General features: G+C 58.3%; 1 protein-coding gene and 1 long non-coding RNA gene across 6 annotated transcripts in view; one reads left to right on the top strand and one right to left on the bottom strand.

The window, feature by feature from the left end:
• The window catches only part of TRABD2B (TraB domain containing 2B), a 206,887-nt gene that overhangs the window by 187,196 nt on the left and 701 nt on the right, over positions 1-18,990 (bottom strand). For all 3 annotated transcript variants that reach the window (XM_051856489.2, XM_051856488.2, XM_051856487.2), the window contains exon 2: positions 16,765-17,325. In XM_051856489.2, coding sequence (XP_051712449.1) covers positions 16,765-17,325 — 561 coding nt within the window. The remainder of the gene's footprint in view (positions 1-16,764; positions 17,326-18,990) is intronic.
• The window catches only part of LOC108177728 (uncharacterized), a 32,560-nt gene continuing 30,756 nt past the window's right edge, over positions 17,187-18,990 (top strand). Inside the window, exons 1-2 of one of the 3 annotated variants that reach the window (XR_001794540.3) lie at positions 17,187-17,271; positions 18,523-18,609. This is a non-coding gene — a long non-coding RNA (uncharacterized lncRNA). Of the gene's footprint in view, positions 17,272-18,519; positions 18,610-18,641; positions 18,957-18,990 lie in introns of those variants that run through there. The other 2 variants (XR_001794539.3, XR_001794541.3) reach the window with 2 other exon arrangements.

The raw sequence follows: 18,990 nt of genomic DNA, 5'->3' as shown, positions 1-18,990 counted from the left end.
TGGGGTGTGCACACCCCACATCAGAGTGCCTGGTTTGAGTCCCAGCTCTGCTTCTGATCCCAGTTTCCCGCTAATGCACACCCTGGGAGGCAACCAGTGATGGCTCAGGTACTTGGACCCCTGCCACCCATGTGGGAGACACAGAGTCCTGGCTCCTGGCTTCTGCATGGTCCAGCCTCAGCTGCTGTGGGCATTCTGGGGAGTGAACTGGTGGATGCAAGGTATCTCTCGTCCTCTCCTCTCCTCTTCTCTTCTCTTCCCTCCCTCCCCTGCCTCCATAAAATCACTTAATTAAAAATAATTTCAAAACTTAAAAGCCATCTTAAAATGAGCTGCATTTTAAAAACACCATTGTGAGGTGTCTGGATGTCAACAACAAATGCTGTACAGATCTCCCGTGAGCCCAGAGCCCAGGCGGTGGCAAGAAAACAGTGTGCTCTGCCTTGGTCATACCGCCTGCTACCAACACACCTGGAACACTGTCCAGGCAGAAGTCCTGCCCACGCCTCCAGGGCCACCAGTGGCTCTAAATGCAGAGAGTTTGAGCCAATGACAGGCATAACAAATGCTCCCACACCCACCTCTGTGGATGAATCATGGTTGCCCACCACTCTCAAGTCCCTCCAGCCACAAGCACTGCCGAGTGCCTACTGGGTGCCAAGCCCCAAAGAGCAAACGCAAGCTGTGATAACACAGGACCTGTCCCTGCGGTCTGGCGGTGCGGGGCGGGCTAGCAGTGGCACAGACGTCCAGAGACAGGTCGTGGGAGCTGGGGCTCCTGCAGGAAGGGCCAGGCTGGACCCAGAGCAGGAAACAGGATTTGGAGAGGCAGGAGGAAGGGGAGAGGGCACCCCAGGTGTCTGGCACCAGCTACAGGGAGTGGTCCGATTAGAGCTTCGGGGCCTGCAGGGGGTCGCTGGAAGAGGAAGTTGATTAAGTTGGGCAGGGACCAGAGAGAAAGGGGCTTGAAGCCATTCCAGACCCAGGAATCAACACCTCCTCCAGGGAGCCTTCCCTAAATACCTTAGCCATGAGCGAGCAAGTTCCCTCTTCTCTCCTGGCACCTGGACTTCACTCAGGCCCCTTTCACGGGCTGTCTGGGTTCTGGGCCCCTCTCCCCTACCCACCTGGAAGCCGCCTGGGAGCAAGATCTTCCCTGCCCATCTCAGCCTGCTCTCTAGGTCCTGCACAGAAGCACAGCTCAAGGAAGCATCTGGGGAATGAATACAACAGGGGCTGAGAGAGTAGATTACGATCTAAGAGGCCGATGCCAGGACTTCACCCCTTACACACCAGGGAGGCCTGCAAGATTTGCAGAAAAACGCAGTCAAAACCTTTCCTGTTATCTCCCAACCCCTTGTCCATTTACCCCTCCCTGACTTCCCAGGAATCATTTGTGCACCTGTTTCCTGTCTGTCACCTCTCAGTGATGCCACAAACACCGACCGATCCCCTGCTACGTGGCAGGCATGCGCAGGTGCCGAGGACACAAACACCTCTATCTCAGGGAGCTGATGTCAGTGAGGGGACGCAGAGCACCAAGTTAGTAAACCGTCCACAATGCCCATGGTGACAGATGCAGGGAAAGACAAAGGCAGGAAAGAGGACAGCATGTTTAAAGTAAGGGTTGTTTTTTTTTTTTTAAAGATGTATTTATTTATTTATTTATTTGAAAGGCAGAGTTACAGAGATAGAAAGAGATCTTTCATCCACTAGATCACTCCCCAAATGTCCACAATCACCAGGCTAGGTCAGGCCGAAGCCAGGAGCCAAAAGCCTCCTCTGGGTCTCCCATGTGGGTGAAGGGTCCCAAAGACCTGGGTCATTCTCTGCTGCTTTCCCAGGTACATGAGCAGGGAGCTGGATGGGAAGTGGAGCAGCCAGGACTTGAACCAGCGCTTATATAGAATGTCAATGCTACAGGTCATGGTTTTAATCCTGTGTGCCACAGCGCCAGCTCCAGGGTTTGTAATTTTAAATATGGTGGTCATGGGAACCACCTTAGAGCATCTGAAGGAGGTGGGGGCAGGACATTTTTCTTTCTTAAAATTTTATTTACTTATTTCAAATGCAAAGAGACAGACAGACAGACAGAGAAAGAGAGACCTCCCATCTCCTGGTTCATATCCCAAGTGCCCCCAGCAGCCAGAGCTGTTGCCAGGAGCTGGGCCAGGCCAAAACCAGGCGCTCAGAACTTAATCAGGGTCTCTCCCACGGGTGGCAGGGACCCACGTATTAGGCCATCACCTGCTGCATGCAGGAAGCTGGAGTCAGAACTCAAATCTAGGCACTCTGATAGGGTTGCAGGCAGGCGTCCCACTACGCTGAACACCACCCAGGAACATTTGGCTTTTGTCACGCCTAGGACCTGGAGCAGTCCTGCGCATGCAGCAGGCACAGATGAATGAACCAATGAGTACCCGAGGGTTTTTAATGGCATTTCTCGTTTGGAGATCCCTGTAGATGCACATACACTGTGTGCTCTTCACCCAGGCCCTTTCCGCCCCGTGCCAGCCACCGCCACAGTAGCATCCCGCATAATGACAGCACACCAGCCAAGCCAGGAAGCTGCCATGGACACAGTGCTCCATGGGGGTTCCCGTTCCGTCAGCTGTATGCCCCCTCACCTGTGCATCCGTGTCCTGCAGTCCAGGGAGGAAGCAGAGCAGGGGAACTGGATACCCAGTCAACAAGAAGGCTGAGCATAGCTCACATATCTGAGCCGCATTGGCCCTGGCAACCATGCCCACAAGGCAGGGACGGCTGTCCCCATTCCACTGTGAAAACTGAGCAGTGTGGAGGGGACATCACACAGTAGATAGAGAAACCGGAACCCCAACCCCAACTGTCCAGCTCCTTCCCAAGGACTCTCTCCAAACACAAGAGTGACCTGGAAAGGCGAATCTGCGGAATCAAGGACCAGGAGGAGGGAAGGGTTCCAGGAGACACGGTGGGGGAGATGAGGCTGGAGTTGATGAGGATGCCTCTGGGGCCATCAGTTAGGGAGAGCAGGTGCATCATGCACCAGAAAAGGAGATGCAGACGGGGAGGGAGACGTCCCAGTCCAGCCCCCGCTTCAGTCAGATGCGATCACAGGCCACGCACATCTTCGGGGTTCATGCTTCTCATCGGTACGGCGCTGGGAATGGCCAGCTCTTCCCCTGCGCCATCACTCTGCGCTGATGTTCGTATGACCCCGCCCCACCCCCAACAGCACACATGCTGAAACTCAACCTCGATGCGATCAGAAGGTAAGTCTTGGTTCAGGACACAGGGCCTGAAGGAATGAGCTCAGTGTCCTAACAAGGGGCAGGGGAGGCCAGGGCTCTCGGTGAAAAGGTGCCAGCCATGAAACAGAAGCTGGTCCTCACCAGACTCCGCATCTGCCGGCAGACTTGATCTTGGGTTTCCCAGGCTCCAGAGCTGTGAGCAATAAATCGCTATTGTGTATGAGCCATCCAGGCTGTGGTATTTTGTCATCAAAGCTTGACTGGGCTAGGACAGCCACCCTGGATGACTGTAAGGCTGAGGAGTGATGGAGAGGCAGCCTCTTTGCAAAGCACTGCCAAACCCAGATACAAGGCAACCCAACAGCCAGCCTGCCTGCGGTCGTTCCCCAAGAATGGCTGGCCGGCCTTCCCAAAGACGAAAACGCAGAACTGAGGTCGGCTCACACGGAGACTCCTGCTCTGTTTACAGGAGACAGAGAGTGTGTGTTCCTATTAAATGCCTTTGCATCCCGGCGCAGATGAGAGACCCAGGGCTGTTTATGGCTTTGGAGACTGACTTTTCTCATACACAAATCGGCTCGGGCCCCATCAGAGCGGACGCCACCCTGCATCCAGGCTCCTCCCCACTGCCCCACACATGGTTTGAATTTATTGGTTTTAGCAGCTTTCATTTATATTGTGTGAGGATCGTGGAATGACCAGCAAACAGAAGCTCTGATCTGTGCCCTGGAAAAAACACAGAAGCACGAGGAAGGAGGTTGTAGGGAGGGCTGGGACGATCTCTGCCATCTAAGGGGACGCAGCTCCCTAACCCCCATCAGTGGCCCGGGAGAAGCCTTAGCGGCCCTTCCAGAAAGAGCCATCAGTGGAATGCCACAGCACCCCCCCCCCCCACCAGGAGCCGTCGGAGCACAAGGGTGAGAAGCTGCCAGTACTCACAGCTACCCAAGACCAAAACACCAGGTGCTGCAGGGGGCGGGCGCGTGGTGGCCCAGATGTTCCACTTCCTGGAGCCGAATGCTGGGGAATCTGGGACAATGGGGTGGCGCGGCTGGGGACTCTGAGCTTCCACCTAGACACCCAGGTCAGGGTGTGCAGACGTGGCCGACAACCTTAGAGCCACACGCAGAAGGCCGAGTGTGTGCTGGGAGCAAGCCCCAGGGAGCCCCGCACTCATCAGATGAGGTCCCTACCCTGGAAGAACCTCCCAGCCTAACGGAGGCGACAGATAGGCAGGGAGACACAGAAAAGGCAATAAAGTTGACAACGCTGCTTGCCCGTGAGGTGCAGGTGCGAGCGAGCTCGGAAAGGCTGTGCAGCAGCAGGTGTGCTGGGCGGTTCACCAAACGACCTCACAGCCACTGGGGGGCTCCAGTGAGGGGTGGGCCTGCCCCCTCTGGGGGTGCTGGACCCCCAACCCAGCACTCCCACCTGCTCAGAGCAGCCTCATCAGGGACCCCTCCAACAGGTTCCATGAGATGGTGATCACGTGGTCCCACAGCAGCTAGGACAGAAATGGTGCTGAGAGCTCTGGCTCGCTCCCAAGAGGCCCTGGAACGTCGACCATGGCTGCTTTCTTCAGCCCCTTTTGCAATTTCCTTTCTAAGAGCAAACCCCTCCTGTGGTCCCGCTGTGAGAGCTGGAAACCCCTCTCCTCTGGAGCATGCCAGAACTGCTGGATGAAGGGCAGACCCTCAGAAGGGCAGCTCCTTTCTCAGGAATGTCCAGGTGAGCCCGGGTGTGGTGTCCCCATGGGACCAATGAGTGATCCTGGGTGTGACCCGTCTGTCCAACGAGTGATCCACACGAGTAATGAGTGAGCCAGCGTGACCAAGTGAAGTTCGTATGACCAAGAAGTGATCCGGTCTGACCGAGTGGTCCTATGTGACCAACGAGTGTTCCCCTGTGACCACAGAGTAGATGAGTGTGTGAGCCAGAAGAAATGCTGAGCTGTGGAACACAGAGGCGGGGGACAGCAGCCATCTGGGACACCCGGGAGCAAGCGTGACCTTGCTCACGTGGCTATGAGCATTCCGTGATGCGCCCCCAGTGCTTCTATGACGGAGCGCCCCACCTCCCCATGCCTCTGCTAGTTTTCTCCACAGTGAGAGACGCTGTTCCCTGAACCCAGGGAGCCCGCGCTCCGGGGCTGTGACACCAAGGCCAAGTCAGGTACCAAGGAGGGAGGCCCGACACTGTCTATGGTCGCACACTCGCAACAGCGAGGCTAACCCTGACGGCGAGGATGTAGGCCACTCACTCTCCTGATGGCATTCCCAGGGGGCTCAGGTGACCCAAGCCTATACAAAGCCCCAGCTGCCATGGGCACAAGGGGTTCAGGACCCAGGAGGGACACCATGGACCAATGGACAGGTGGCAAACAGAGCGGGGAGTCCCAGGGCTGGAGGGCTGGGGGATGATACCCATAGACTGCCATCGAGACTGACAGCTATCACCCACTGGCCACCATCCAGCTGCACAGCCCACAGCCGGCCCTGCTCCCAGGCTCCCCAGCAGCCTCCCTCCCCCACCCCAGCTCCTGGCAAAGGCAGTCCCTGGCTGTCTTGTTCCAGAGCTGCAGTCTTCCCGGGAAGGTCGTTCCCTGCCCTGTCACCTCCAAACCTCTTAGTCCGTACCTCCCATCCCAGCAGAGGTGCGCCCCTCCTCTGGGTCACTCCCCACTTTTCCTGACACTCAGGGGTGCAGAACGCAAGCACTGCAGCCAAACCTCTATACTGAGACGCGGATCCTCCTCTTAGTGCCTGTGGGCCCCGGCAAGTGGCTTACCTCCCTGGGCCTCCGTCTCCTGTTGTGTGAAATGTATGCGAGACTGCTGCACAGGTGACGTGGAAGTGCCTGGAAGGGCTCAGAGGGCTGAGTGTTGGGACACAGCAGGTTAAGATAGCTAACACCCACATCCCGTATCAGACAGCTGATTCGAGACCCAGCTGCTCTGCTTCAAATCCCACTTCCTGCCTATGTGCCTTGGAGGCAGTGGATGACGAATCAAATGCTTGGGCCCCGGCTGCCTACATGGGAGACCTGGATGGAGGTCTTGGCTCCTGGCTTCAGCTTGATCCAGCCTTGGTCGTCATGGCCTTGGGAAATGAACTAGTGGATGGAAGATCTGTCTGTCCATCTGTCTGTCTGTTCCTCTCTCTGTTCTGCCTTTCCGGTGCGTGAAAATAATAAACTTTTTTAAAAAGCCCCCACCAGCCCCACAGTCAGCTCTGAACCTCCCTCCTGACACGGTGTCATTTCCAGCAGAGCTGGTTAGAGGAGTGAATGAATTCAAGAAAGGAATTCATGAAGGTGCAGTGCATATTTTCAGACAGAAAAGGAGAGAAACACAGGGGCACTCGGGGCTACCAGGAGCGCACGCAGCTTGGCTGACCAAGGCCTCCCCAAGCTTCAGGCAGCTCAACTCTCCCCATAACGGAGTTGCTGCTGCCAGCACCCACCCTGTGTGGCCGAGGAGGAAGAGGATGCTTCGGGAATGGAGAGGCCCCAGTCATGGATCTAACCCACGGCTGAGTCAGGCTCCAGCTGGGGCCCCCATCCCTCCTTTTGCTACATCCCCACTCCAGGAACAGCAGAGGAGCAGCATGGGGAAGCCCACGCAGAAGGAGCACCGTGAGACAGCGCACAGCACAGATGGTCAGGAAAAACTGACCACACTCCGGGTGTGGTCGGACCACACAGCTCCCATGAGGCCCACAACCACCCCACCCCTCCCTGCTGCACATGCGAGGCAAAGGAATCAAGAGCCATGTTTTCTATGGGATGGGCTTCCTGAACTCAGGACACAGACCGAATACGGGCCAGTAACAATAGTTACAATGACTGCTACTCAACCCCCGTCCCCCGAGTTGACACGCGGAGCCCGTTACCGTGCACCAGGCGCTGGGCTGTATGACTCACTGAGGCCTCACAACCACGACAGGGGGTGAGCGCTTCCGTGAGCCCCATCCCTCCAGATGTGGAAACAGAAAACTGAGCCACCCAGCCCAAACAGGAGAGCCGGAATTGCAACTCCAGTCCAGCCTCTTTCTTAAAGCATCAAAAGGTCTGCACCGAAGTCCCGGCTCCATCATTTTGCACAAACGACTTAGCCTCAATGTCCTCAAAATGGGGGAAACAATACTTTACCTTTCAGGATTGCTTTGGGAATTCACCTTGGTAAACATGGGGTCCAGCAAGAATAGGCACGGAGTAGCCGTGGGTGTCTTGGGGGACGGATAGGAAAGGGATAAAGCCAACAGAGGGAGGGGGAGGGGTGGAAGAGGAAGGCTTTGTCTGTGCACCCTCCACATCGGCAGTCTCCTCAATCCTAGAACCACCCGTCCCCTCCAGCTCTAGGGGCACCAATCTTTTTTAACCTGCAAGGCCAAGGCTCTCCCTCAATGCCGCCTCCATCAGGAAGACCACGTGCCACCACACCGATGGAGGCAGGATGAGATAAAATCACCTGCAGGCCTCGGCATGGCGGGCTCCGGAGTGCCAGGCCCACGCACTGCCACCGCGTGGCTGCCATCGACATCCAGGGTGCCTCGGTTTACCCATCCTGTGACCATCCACAGCTCCTCCAGCTGTATCTTAGCCCCGGGGACAGAGCTGAAGCTCACAAGTGCCCAACAAAAAGAGGATGCCACGCTCACCTGCTGCAGTCGGCGGGGCCACCATAAGTCCCAACTCCTGGCACTCTGTGGGACTGACAGCAAACCCCGCCCCTTTCTGAGCTCAATAATCATACTGGCGAGAAAAGGAAGGGCCAGGCGATGGCCGCCCGGCTCTGTGGAGTCCTCTTTGTGGAGGGACAGGAGGCAACCTGCTAGCACAAGCCGAGGGGCTCTGGAAATTGCCAAGGGCGATGCAAGTGGCTGGGATCCTCACTGCCAACGTCTCAGCTCAAGGCCAAGCAGCGCAGGAAAGGGAAACCATGTGAACCAGGCTGGACAGATGAGCCAGAGAGATTGTCCAAAAGGCTTTCTCTCCCTGTATCTTTCTTTCTAAAACAAGGCTTTCCAGTGCAACCCAGGGCTTAAGTTACCACCAGCCTGGCGGTGCATTAAGTCCCCAGGAGATAACGCTGGCCAGGAAACTTTAAATAATCTGACGGAGGAAGGAGGTAAATCCTTTAAACAGAGGACAACGGAGGGCAAAAAAGCCGCCCAAGCCTTTCATCTTTGCGCCCTGGCTTCCCGGGGCAGGGCTGGCCGCGCGCCCAACTACTGCCTCCGGCACGGGAGTGCGGATGCGGCTCGCCCCGACGTGCCAGCTCCTCGAGGGACCCCTCTGGGGTCGCAGCCGCCGCCTTCACTGCTCCTGCCCAGAACGGGCACTTGCATGCGCATGTGCAGAAGCCAGCGCAGCCCAGGGACACAGCAGCACGCGGCCCCTCCCTTGCCTGGAGATGGGCATGGTTGGGTGCCCTGCCCAGAGGGGCTTCAGAGGACCTCGCAGTGTGGGGCGGAACTCACCCGCAGGCAGCCCCCAGGTGCAACACTCACGCTCTGGCCTCCTGCATAGGCACCTGAAGCGCCCTGAGCCCAGAAGCCCACAGTCTTGGCCCAGTTAACATTCCACTGCCTCCACCTAGGCTCCAGCTCGGCTTCCTCCAGGCTGCCTTCCAGATGCCCAGCTTGGATCTCCAGAGGAGCCGCTCTCCTGTAACGCACCATACGGGCCACCGTGGCTCTCACCATGCCGGCTCCCTGTCCTACCAGGCGAGGAAGCACGCGGCCACACCACCCTGTCCTTGGTCTCTGTAATCTCCCACACATACCTCACATCTGACACACAGTAAGAACAAAAACAAACAAAAACTTCAAAAATCGTACAATGACCATACTTAAAAATTGAAATAGCTGTGAACTGGTATCCACTGAGTACTGTATGCTTTATGCAAAGCAATTCTCATTGCAACCCCCTGACGCCGACAGGTAGGGAAACTGAGGCCCAGGCAGGCTGCGTACCCAGCCAAGGTGACGTACGCTCCTAAGTAAGCACACTGATTCTGGGCTCTGGGCACGTGCCCGGACGCCTTCCAGGGAGGGGAGCCCTGAGCAGAGTCTGCAGCAAGATGTGTGAACGTATTCGAAGACTGATTCTGGGTTCAAAAGGGAGACCTGGCCTAGGAGGTTCCTCTAAATAAGGGAGTGGGGGAAGGAGCGCTATACAGAGCACGTAAGCTCACAAGGTAAGGCAAGCGCAATGCCTGCTCCTGCCCTTGACCCAGTGGGCAGGAAAGGCAGAATTGTGAGTCTGAAGCAGACAGAGTCTCGGGGTGCACTCACAGCAGGAGAACGCGTGCACTGGCTGCAGGGGAGAGGGCGGGTGGGGGGGGCTCTGCGCACTGGCAGGAAGCCACCTGGGCTGACTAAGCAGAGGGGGCTCACATAGAATCCAGCAGAGGGTGCAAATGCAGAGACTGCATGTGACCTAGGGCTCTGGGCTGTCACTCAGCGAGGGCCCCAGGGTCCCAGCTTTGACAGACCTCTTCTCATGACCTCCTGTCCTTCCCAAACACGGTGCTAAAAGCCAAGCACGTGGCTGCACCTACACTGCCACTACGGGGTGATAATTCAGTGGCAGTGTGATCTGGTGAGCATGGCCACAGAGCGGCATTTATTAAAAGAGCACGTGGACCGCCCTCAGGGGCCCTTCCCAGGTCTGAGCAGCCAGTCAGCCAGACAAGAGAAAGCTGGCAGGTTCGGAGATGCAGGGAACAGCATGAGCCGAGGCACAGAGGCAGGACCAAGGTGTGGCTGGGAGAGGGAGGAGGGGAGACGGCGCAGCTCGGCACCCCTGGAGAGCACAGGCAGAGAGAGAGCAAGCGAAGGCTCCAGTGGAACAGCCCACAGTGAAAACATGCAGGGGAGGTGGGGGCCTTCGCTTGTACGTAAGAGATGAAGAAAACAACACTCCATGGGTGTCACGAATGGGCCCCTGTAGTGGCCTCAGGCGGCAAGTCTGAGGCCAAGACAGGCTCCCCTTTCAGCATCCAGAAATGCCAACACCCCAACCACGGAATACGCCACAAAGCCCCAACCACGGGATTCCCCACAAAGCCCCAACCATGGAAAACACCACAAAGCCCCAACTTTAGGACTGGAGCACATTCAGTCTAATTTTGTAATCAGTTGTGAGCGCATTTAGAGCTAGGGTAGAACCAGGAAAGAAAGACTGCCTAAGTAGTAATTATAAAGTCAAGTATATAAGTGCTGAAAGAATGTCATAAACGGCCATGAAGAACTCCACGGAGGGGAAAGCTATGTGTGGCCAGGCCATTAAGGAAAGCTTTGAACCTTGTCTTCCTGAGCAGATTAGATCTGGGAACATTCTAGGAAGGCTTCCTGGAGGAGGTAGGGCTTGGAGCTGATTTTCTAAGGTCTCCGAATTCAGAAGTAGAAGAGAAAAGGAGGAAATTCCTGGAGAGGGAGGGGCCCAGCCCAGGCAGTGGCATTTCCAAGCTCCGGGCAACAGTGTGGTATCGGGATACCCAGCCCAGACACAGAGCCTGCAGATCCTGGAGGAGCGAGCGGCTCGGCGAGACGGCTGGGCAGCCGCTGAGCCAAGCTGAAGGCTGGGCCAGTGGCCGCCTGTGGATTAAGTGGGCAGACAGGGAGCCAGTGATGGGAGATAAAAGGGAGCGAAGTGGATACGAGGTAGAAGCAAAGTCGGGAGGGAAAGAGCGTCAGCAGCGGCTGGCAGGAGGCAGCGCCGGCGGCCGCCTTCCATTTCCTCCCGGGGAAGCCGCATCACCAGGCGACCTCCTCTTGGCTTGCAGAGATGTCCAAATGGGAACCATTAACAAAGGCACGCTCCCATTTTTATCTCCATCAGAAAGCGCTTTGCCGGGCAGGCTTTCCGTCTTTGGCCTGGGACGAGAGAGCTGGTGGGGGTGGGAAGGAGGGCCGGCAGGTCTGTGGATGGGGCTCCCAGGGATCCCTGAGAAGGGGCACCTGCCTAAGAGCTGAAAATTCTTCAAAGCGCAGAAGCCAGGATTTGGCGACGTGAGGATTCCCCGGGTCTGCTGTTCTGCCGTCTCCTGGGCCGGAGCCTGGGTGCTGCTGGGAGGGTCTCTAGGCCTCAAGTCTCCCTACTGGAGACTCCAGGATGCCCCGGCTTCCTGGCCACCTCTGGCCTCAGGGATTCACTCTGACCAAGGTCCCAGGCCACCCTGTGCACTTGTTTCTGAGTGTGTTTTTCCCCTGCCTCCAGAAACGACCTCAGGTGTTCAGGAGTGAACTAAGCAGGTGATGGAGAGGGGCGGACAGAGCCTGCCGGGCCAGCAGGGCCTCCTTCCAGACATCCATCTGGACACAGAAGGGCTCACCCGAGGGACTTGCACGGGGTGTGGCAGAGGGTGCTGGGTGGGAGACCCTGCGGTGGGAGGAGCAGGAAGACACTCTCAGCACAGTCTCCGTGCCCGGTTCACTCCCTGCCACCTGAAGTGGGCACGCAGATCTGCTGGCAGGCCATGGGGTAGGGTCTAAGCTGTGGACACAGAGTGCCGTGGGCTGGGACAAGGGTGTAGGGCTCAGAGATGCCCACCCTTGGAGGACAGGAAATCAGAGAAGCAGGCCCAGAGATGGCAAGGAGTGACAGGAAGGGAAGGCAGGAGGACAGAGAACCAGGACACAGGACACAGGACAGACGGGTGTCAGTGCCCACTGCTGTAACACAGGATGAGCAACACCCCCCTCCCGGGCTCGCAGGCACCACTGGTGCAGGCTCAGGTAATGAAGCCTGCAGATCCGGCCTTGGCACGACTCAAGAAGGTGCTCTGCTTGAATGAGCAAGGAAGCGAGTGCGGGAGAGGGCTCGGAGTGGAGGGGAGGATCCGGGCTGGGCAGGGGTCCAACAGACGATGCCACCCCGGGCTGGGGCTGTGCGCACTGGCAGGCTCTCTCACCGGAACCAACAGGCTTCCGGACAAGTCGGTGGCAGCAGGGGCCCGACGGGGCCAAACCTGCAAGCTCAGCCCAGCAGCGGCTAAGTTAGGCTCCACATCCCAGGGCAGGTCGGCTCAGGCCATCCGAGACGTGGGGACCGAAGCGGAGCCGCCCAGACATCAGAGCCGGGCTGATGCTGGCCCAGAGACGGGAGAGGACAGGCCAAAGTCCCAGGCAAGGCAGTGGCGAGGTGCGGGTGGGCGGCGGCTCTGAATCTGAACTTCCCACACAGTAGCAGGCACTTGGCCTCTGGAGGTGATTAGGTCGCGAGGGTGGAGCCCTCCTAAGGGCCTCGGTAGCCTGGGTTCCGCTGCAGCCACGTGAGGACACAGACGGAAGTGGCCCGCACCGACCCGGACCTGCTGGCACCCTGACCTTTCCCTCGCCAGCCTCCAGGGCTGTCAGCAGTGCGTTGTTTATGAGCCCCCAACCCTGGCATGAGGTACGCAGTGGCTGCTGCCCACGCAGACAACCCACGTGACTACTCGGACATTTTGCATCCTCAGAGAAGGACGCGGAGCATCTAAGAGGGACCTCCCACCGCGGCTTTGCTGACTCACTTCCTACACTCACCAGTGCTCCACAGGGGACAGGCTGGGCTCGGCCACAGCGCGGGCTCTGGCCGCTCGGCCATTCATCCATTCAGTCACTCTCCAAATATTTACCGGTGGTCCTTGGCATCGGGGCACAGGAGCTCCATGCACAGGCAAGGAGACCGGTCTTTCTTCCGCTGTGCAGGCTTGGCCTGGACGGGGTGGGGGCCGTCTTCACAGCGGTCCCTTGCAAAGCCGGGGACGCACTCCAGCGGGGAGCTCTGATTTTAGAATTACCTTGAGATCTAACTTAGAAGTTAGGGAGAAAATCCGTCTCAGCACTTTTCCATGTTCGTGTTCTCTCTATTCTCTACTGTCTGTTAGCAAGAAAGGTCCCCCGCTTTCCAACACACACCATTCACCAGAGAGTACCGTCTGACTATTAAAAACAGAAAGCAGTTTCCAGCTCAGACACCTGAGTTGGAATCCTGAGTCCACTGGGCCCAACTGTGTCCTGCCGGCTGTGACCGTCGACTCGGCAGTCCCTCTGGGAGGAGAGCAGCACCAGGAGCGAAGACAAACCATGAATGGTGATGTGGTTTTCGATCGCTAGGGAGGGGCCTGCAGAATTTCACAGGCCGTTGGACACCTGTGGAAGGCCTGGTGTTCAGCCCCCAAGCATGCACGCACGCGCGCACCTGGGATGCGTCGGTGCAGTATGTTTGTCAAAGCACACACGGCAAAGCATGCACTAGGGTCCTCAGACCTCAGAGAACCTCCTGGCTTGGGGGCTCCTCAGCCACGGTCCTCGGCACAGAGGAGGTTGGGGAAGGAGAGGTCTGAGGGCTCCTGGAGGGAGAGGGAGAGGCAGCCAGAGGGGCAGGAGGCCGAGCCGACGGAAATCCGCTTATGCCAAGATGGTGCTAAGATCCACACGCCAGGCTCGGGTGTGCTCAGGTGCCTGAGGGTGAGGCTCAGCCCACCTCTTAATATGCCAGCTTCACTTTGTTTGGTAAAAGATGGACCACAGATACGGCTGCTGGAGGCAAGGCTGCTGCTCGTCCCACCGCTCCTCCCTCCCTTGGCCCTGCCACAGCCCGTGCTCTGCCAGGCACGGAACCCACGTGGAGGTGGTCATCTTACTGGCCCCACCCTATCCAACGTCCCCAGCACACAACCAGCTCAACCTGGAAAGTCGGGAAGCACTGCCCCACTGGGTAGTCTATGGCTTCAGTGCGGGGCTGGGCCTCAAACCTGCCCACCAGCCTCCTGTCTTCCGTCTGTCTGCAAAGCTGAGCTAGCTACTGCACGTCAGAGTAACCTCTGGGCGGGCCTGCACCATCCCCACTCCCACAGCATAGTCAAAGGAAGTAATTTCTCTACAAGTGCCATGTCTCCCAGAAACAATACTTAAGCCCTCAAATCCTCAATGGGAGCAGAGACAGAAGAAAGAACTAAAGGAAGAAGAGGGCAGATAGCAGGCGCCTAGAGAGAGGGGAAACAGCCCGGGGCGGCAGGAAGAGCACCCCTTCCCAGAGAGTCAGGCCCATGGCGCTCCGGTCCCTGGCAGCCATGTGACCTTGGGCGAGTCATTCGACCTTTCTGGGTGCCCAGCTAAGAAAACCATGGGGATGCTGAGCGCATTCGCCGAAATGGAAAAGCATGTGGAGCGTCCTGGAGGGCGCCTGGCACGTGGAAGTGATTAGAATCATCCTATGGAATGTCAGGGCTGGAAGGGGCTGGAGAGATGACCTAATGCGGGTGTCTCATTTCACAGACGGAGACGGCAGCACCCGGAGAAGAGAACTGACTTGTCCAAGGTCACATGGCAGAGCCACGGCGATGCTGGATCTAGAACCTTCCATTCGCACCTTTGCTTTATTTTGAAATCAAAGACCAAAACCTATCAATAGACCCGATCTTTCCAGCCATGCAAGGTAGGGGAAGCTTTTTCAATGCTTTCTCCAGCCCACGGACTCCCCAGACCACAGCTTGCTTTATCCACTTAGTGAGCAAAAGTGTGGTATTTCTGTCCAGAAACAACAACAACAACAAAAGCAATATAAATTTTAAAACACCCAAATTAACACAAACAACACAAAAAGTCACTCAGCTTTCTTTTGCACACCTTCTTCTCTCACCCCCCCCCCACAAATATTTTGCAATAACAGTAATGCTGCAAGGAAAGAAAAAATAAAAATCTGATGCACTTAACAGATATTTTGGTACAATAATGCATCACAGATGTTCCTATCAAGCCGTGCACGCGCACATGCAATTTTACTGAGAAGGCTGTTGTTGCATTTCTGGCTATGGACTGTGGGCTCCCTAACACCCCATCTGCCCGGCCTCCAGAACCTGGGCCCTCCCAGTTCGCCTAAGGCTGCCCAAGGCGGTGGAGGAGGGATTTCATCACCTCCACACAAAATGATAACAGGACAAGTTGGCGTGGCTGGATGCTGCGGCAGGTGGTGAAGCGTTGTAGATTAGGGAACCAACAAGAGCCCCGTCTTTTTTGTTCCAGGCTTGCTTTCTGCAGCCCTTTCGAGAAGCCAGACCCCAGAACAGCCTGCAAAGCAGGCCCGGGCTGGTGAGGGGGTGGGCGCCATGAGGACACAGACACTGGCGTCTGTTTGATCTTCAGACATGGGCTTTGGGGACTGTCAGCAGGCTCCCGGCCCGCCGATGGATGGCTCTTGGGAACTTCTCGGAAAACATAGCCTCACGTGCGCTTCCCAGGCTTTCAAGCCCGCAAAGCCCTCACGCCCGCTTGAGCTGCATTGCTTCCAGGCCTGGAAGAGGGAGAGCTGTGCTGTTCTAAGAGGGACAGGTGAGGGCCAGAGGTCCCGGGTCCCTTCCACCCGCTGGGGGCGTCCTCTGGGTTCCTATAAGGAGGGTGTGCTGAGATGGGCGGCGAGCGCCAGGGGGCCAGCACAGATGCTATGAGCTCTGGAGGCCGGCAAGGGAGAAGTCACTTCAGAGAGAGAAGCCGCTCTGTTCAGACTGCACAGGGCCAGCGAATATTCGGATCCTCCCCCGTGGAGCAGGAGTCAGGCGTCCTCAGAGCCCTGCGGGGCGTGACTAACTGCCCAGTCCTCCTGCCACTGGGGCCCTCTGGGGACGGACTCCACAATTATGGGACAGCCAGCGGGAGAACCGACAAACATGCCTTTCATTTGGCCGGCAAATCAATCCGGCTTCTTCCCTCCCCGGGGACCATATTGCATTTCCCCTGGACAAACAAAGGCCAGAGACCTCAGAAGGGGGATCACTGTCTGCCGCGGTTTCCCTGGTGAAGGGCTTGCAGGTCCCGCTCCGGGGCTAGCCTCGGGCTTGGCCGGTCCACCGGGCTGCCTGCTCCTTGGGCAGCCTGCTCGTCTCCAGGCACAGATGTGAACTCATTGTTCCCAGGGCCTTGGAGCTGAGTTTGGGGCCAGTGAGTTGCGAGTGACCTCTGCCCATAGGGACATTTGGCTGGCTCGGGTCTCTGGCAGGCAGAGACTTTAACCCTTTTCAGCCCCCACTTCTCTCTGCCCTCATTCCCGGAGTTCAGAAGTCAGAACGACCAACCTTTAAGCCGACGCACGTCTATAAAACGATGAACCCCCCCCAAACTCTGAGGAGGCAGTGCTCAGCCGCAAACAGCCGCCTGGCACTGGCCAGTCCACATCTTCCTCGCCTCCCCCACACACGTACATGCCTCTGGTGGCATCCACGCTACCATGCCCTCGGGACAGACCCCTGCCCTGGAGACATCAGGGCCTTGCAAAAGCCTGAAGCCAACCAGCACCACCCTCCTCTTGTTTCTGATCAGCCTCATGCTCCCGGGGAAATCTGCTTAGGCAAGCACCACACGTCCCTAACAGGTAGCCACCGAAGCAGAGACGCACAGCCAAATCTTTACTCCAAACCCCGGCACACGCTGGCTTCCCCTCCTTGCACCCCAGCACCAGAGTGCCACCCCACAGACGGAAGCACTATGAGCCGAGGTGCCCGAGGCACCCAGGGGCTGCCAGCACTGGGCTGGGGCCGCCCCCTTCCTACCTGGGAGAAGTTGAGCCCGTTGAGCGGATGGCACTGCTCCTCCACCCTCTCCACGGCCCCGGTGCTCTTCTTCATCTTCTCTGCCTGCTGCGCCAGGTAGAGGTCGAGCACGGGCACCCCGCGGGAGCGCACGTCTGTCTCCGTGAGCGAGTTCACCATGAGCATCACCCACACAGGCCTCTTGCGCTCCCAGTTGCCCGCGATGGCATTGAACAGGTAGTCGGCGTACAGCCCCTTGCCCCGCTGCGCAGGGGTCATCCACGAGGGCATCATCAGCTTCACATAGTCCAGGTGGCGCTTCAGGCGCCAGTAGAGCTCCCGCGGCAGCACGTCCTGCAGGTTCTCCCCGTGCGGCAGCAGCTGGCAGCTGGCCAGGGCCGAGATGGTGTAGGGGTCGGTCAGGTCCAGCTCAAAGTAGACGCGGGCGCTGGCCTGGAAGGCCGCCTTGGAGTTGTCCGGGATGAAGTCCCAGACGCGGGTGTAGGGGACGTGGATGGTGCCGAACAGGTAGGCTGGGGGGTCCCTCCGAATAGTCCACAGGAAGGAGTTCAGGTCTCTCTGCTGCAGGGCGAGAGGAGAGGCACGGCCAGTGAGGCTGGAGGCACCTGCGCTGGGGCAGAGCGGCGGTGGCAGGGGCAGGTGGCCATGGAAGGCAGTCGACAGCTCAGAGACCCACACGCACAGTGGAGTGGGCCGTGAAGGCACGCTCCCGCTAGGAGTAGCTTTTGCTGTGTGTCAAGGGCTGCCACAGCACCTGAGAATATTCAAGCTTGGCCAAGCCAAACCTGCCCCCGGGGTGTTTCCTGGGGAGGGGGGGGTGGTGGCCCACAAGCCCTGCTCTGGCAAAGAGGGAGGAAGTCACAGAACTGTTAAATCCAACCATTAGAAGATACACGCCAGGAGCACTTTGAGAGCAGAACCCCTAGTAAAAATAGCACACCTATTTAAACAGCTACTTGCCATTCCTCAGGGCGGATAGAGTTTTCTTTCTGGAGGGCAGGGTGGGGGTGTCAGCCACTGTGCTCCACCAGCTGAGACCAGGGGTGAAAAGTGCTTTCAGACCCTGCAGGGCCAGGTCTAGGAGGAGAGGAGTCCAGAGCCTCTGAGGCCCAAGAAAAGGATGCTCTCTGGGCTACCCACCCCCCCGCCCCCCGCCCCGGCCTGCAACTCCATTGCCTGGCCCTTCTTACTTCCCACCAGCAGTGTGCCTGCTTGCGTGTGTGTGTGCTTGCGCACAGGGGTACCAGAAGGACTTGCTGATGTGGGTTATTTCTCCAGGTCCCCATCAGGGCCAGTGGGTAAGAGGCCATCCAGAAAAATCCTGGGAGTGCCCACTGGTCACTAGAAAGATTTAGATCAACCAGTAACCTTTTTCTGCCCAATTCTGGCTTGGGTTGGGACGGGTGAGTGCGGTGAACAGGACCAGACCCTACTGAAAACCACACATGGTGGACGTGGCCCAAGCACACTGCCAGCGTCCGGCGGCCGCACACGGAGGTCGGCCAGGCGCGCCTCGCCCAGGGTCCACTGCCTCCCTGCTATCTGCCGGGACTGCCGGCTGCCCACGCGGGGTTACCGTCCGTCCGTGCACTCATTTATGCGGGGAGGGGAGGGCTCCGAGGGAAGGCTAAGGGTTCCTGATGCTGGAAGGAAGGCAGGAGAACCACGGGACCCCCAGGAAATGAGAGACCAGGAGGTCCTGGCGTTGCCTCCCCCGACCCCCCCCCACCCTTGGTCTCCCCGCTTTTCACAAAGCAGCGGCACCTGAAGAGTTCGAGCTGCGTCCGCGGCCGCAGCGCGCGCGCGAGAGGGCAGGGAACCGGCACCGGAGGAAGACTGCCAGAGGTCAGAGTGGGAGGACCGGGAGAGGGAGGCAAGCCCGCGCCGGGCGAGGGGTTGGGTGGAAGTCGGGGCAGAGGAGGGCGAGGAGTGGCGGATAGGCACAGGGCCCCGCGTGGGCAGAGAGGCTGGTGGGCAAAGGGGGAACGAGTCGCAGAGAAGGAAGCCCAGGAGGGGCCCGGGGAACGGAGACGTCCAGGCAGGACCCGACGTCCAGGACAGAGCCGGAGAGCGTCCGCGTACGGAGGAACCGGGCGAGCGAGCGCCCCGTCTCGGCTCTGGCTCCGGCCGCAGCCCGGACAAGGCAGCAGCAAGCGCAGGGCGCAGGGCGCAGGGCGCCCGGCGGGGCGGAGGTGCGTGCGGGAGGCAGGACCCACAGCGGCGCCC

This window comes from Oryctolagus cuniculus, chromosome 7 (genome assembly GCF_964237555.1).
Source record: "Oryctolagus cuniculus chromosome 7, mOryCun1.1, whole genome shotgun sequence".
Taxonomy (NCBI): Eukaryota; Metazoa; Chordata; class Mammalia; order Lagomorpha; family Leporidae; genus Oryctolagus; species Oryctolagus cuniculus.
This window is presented reverse-complemented; position numbering and strand designations above follow the sequence as displayed.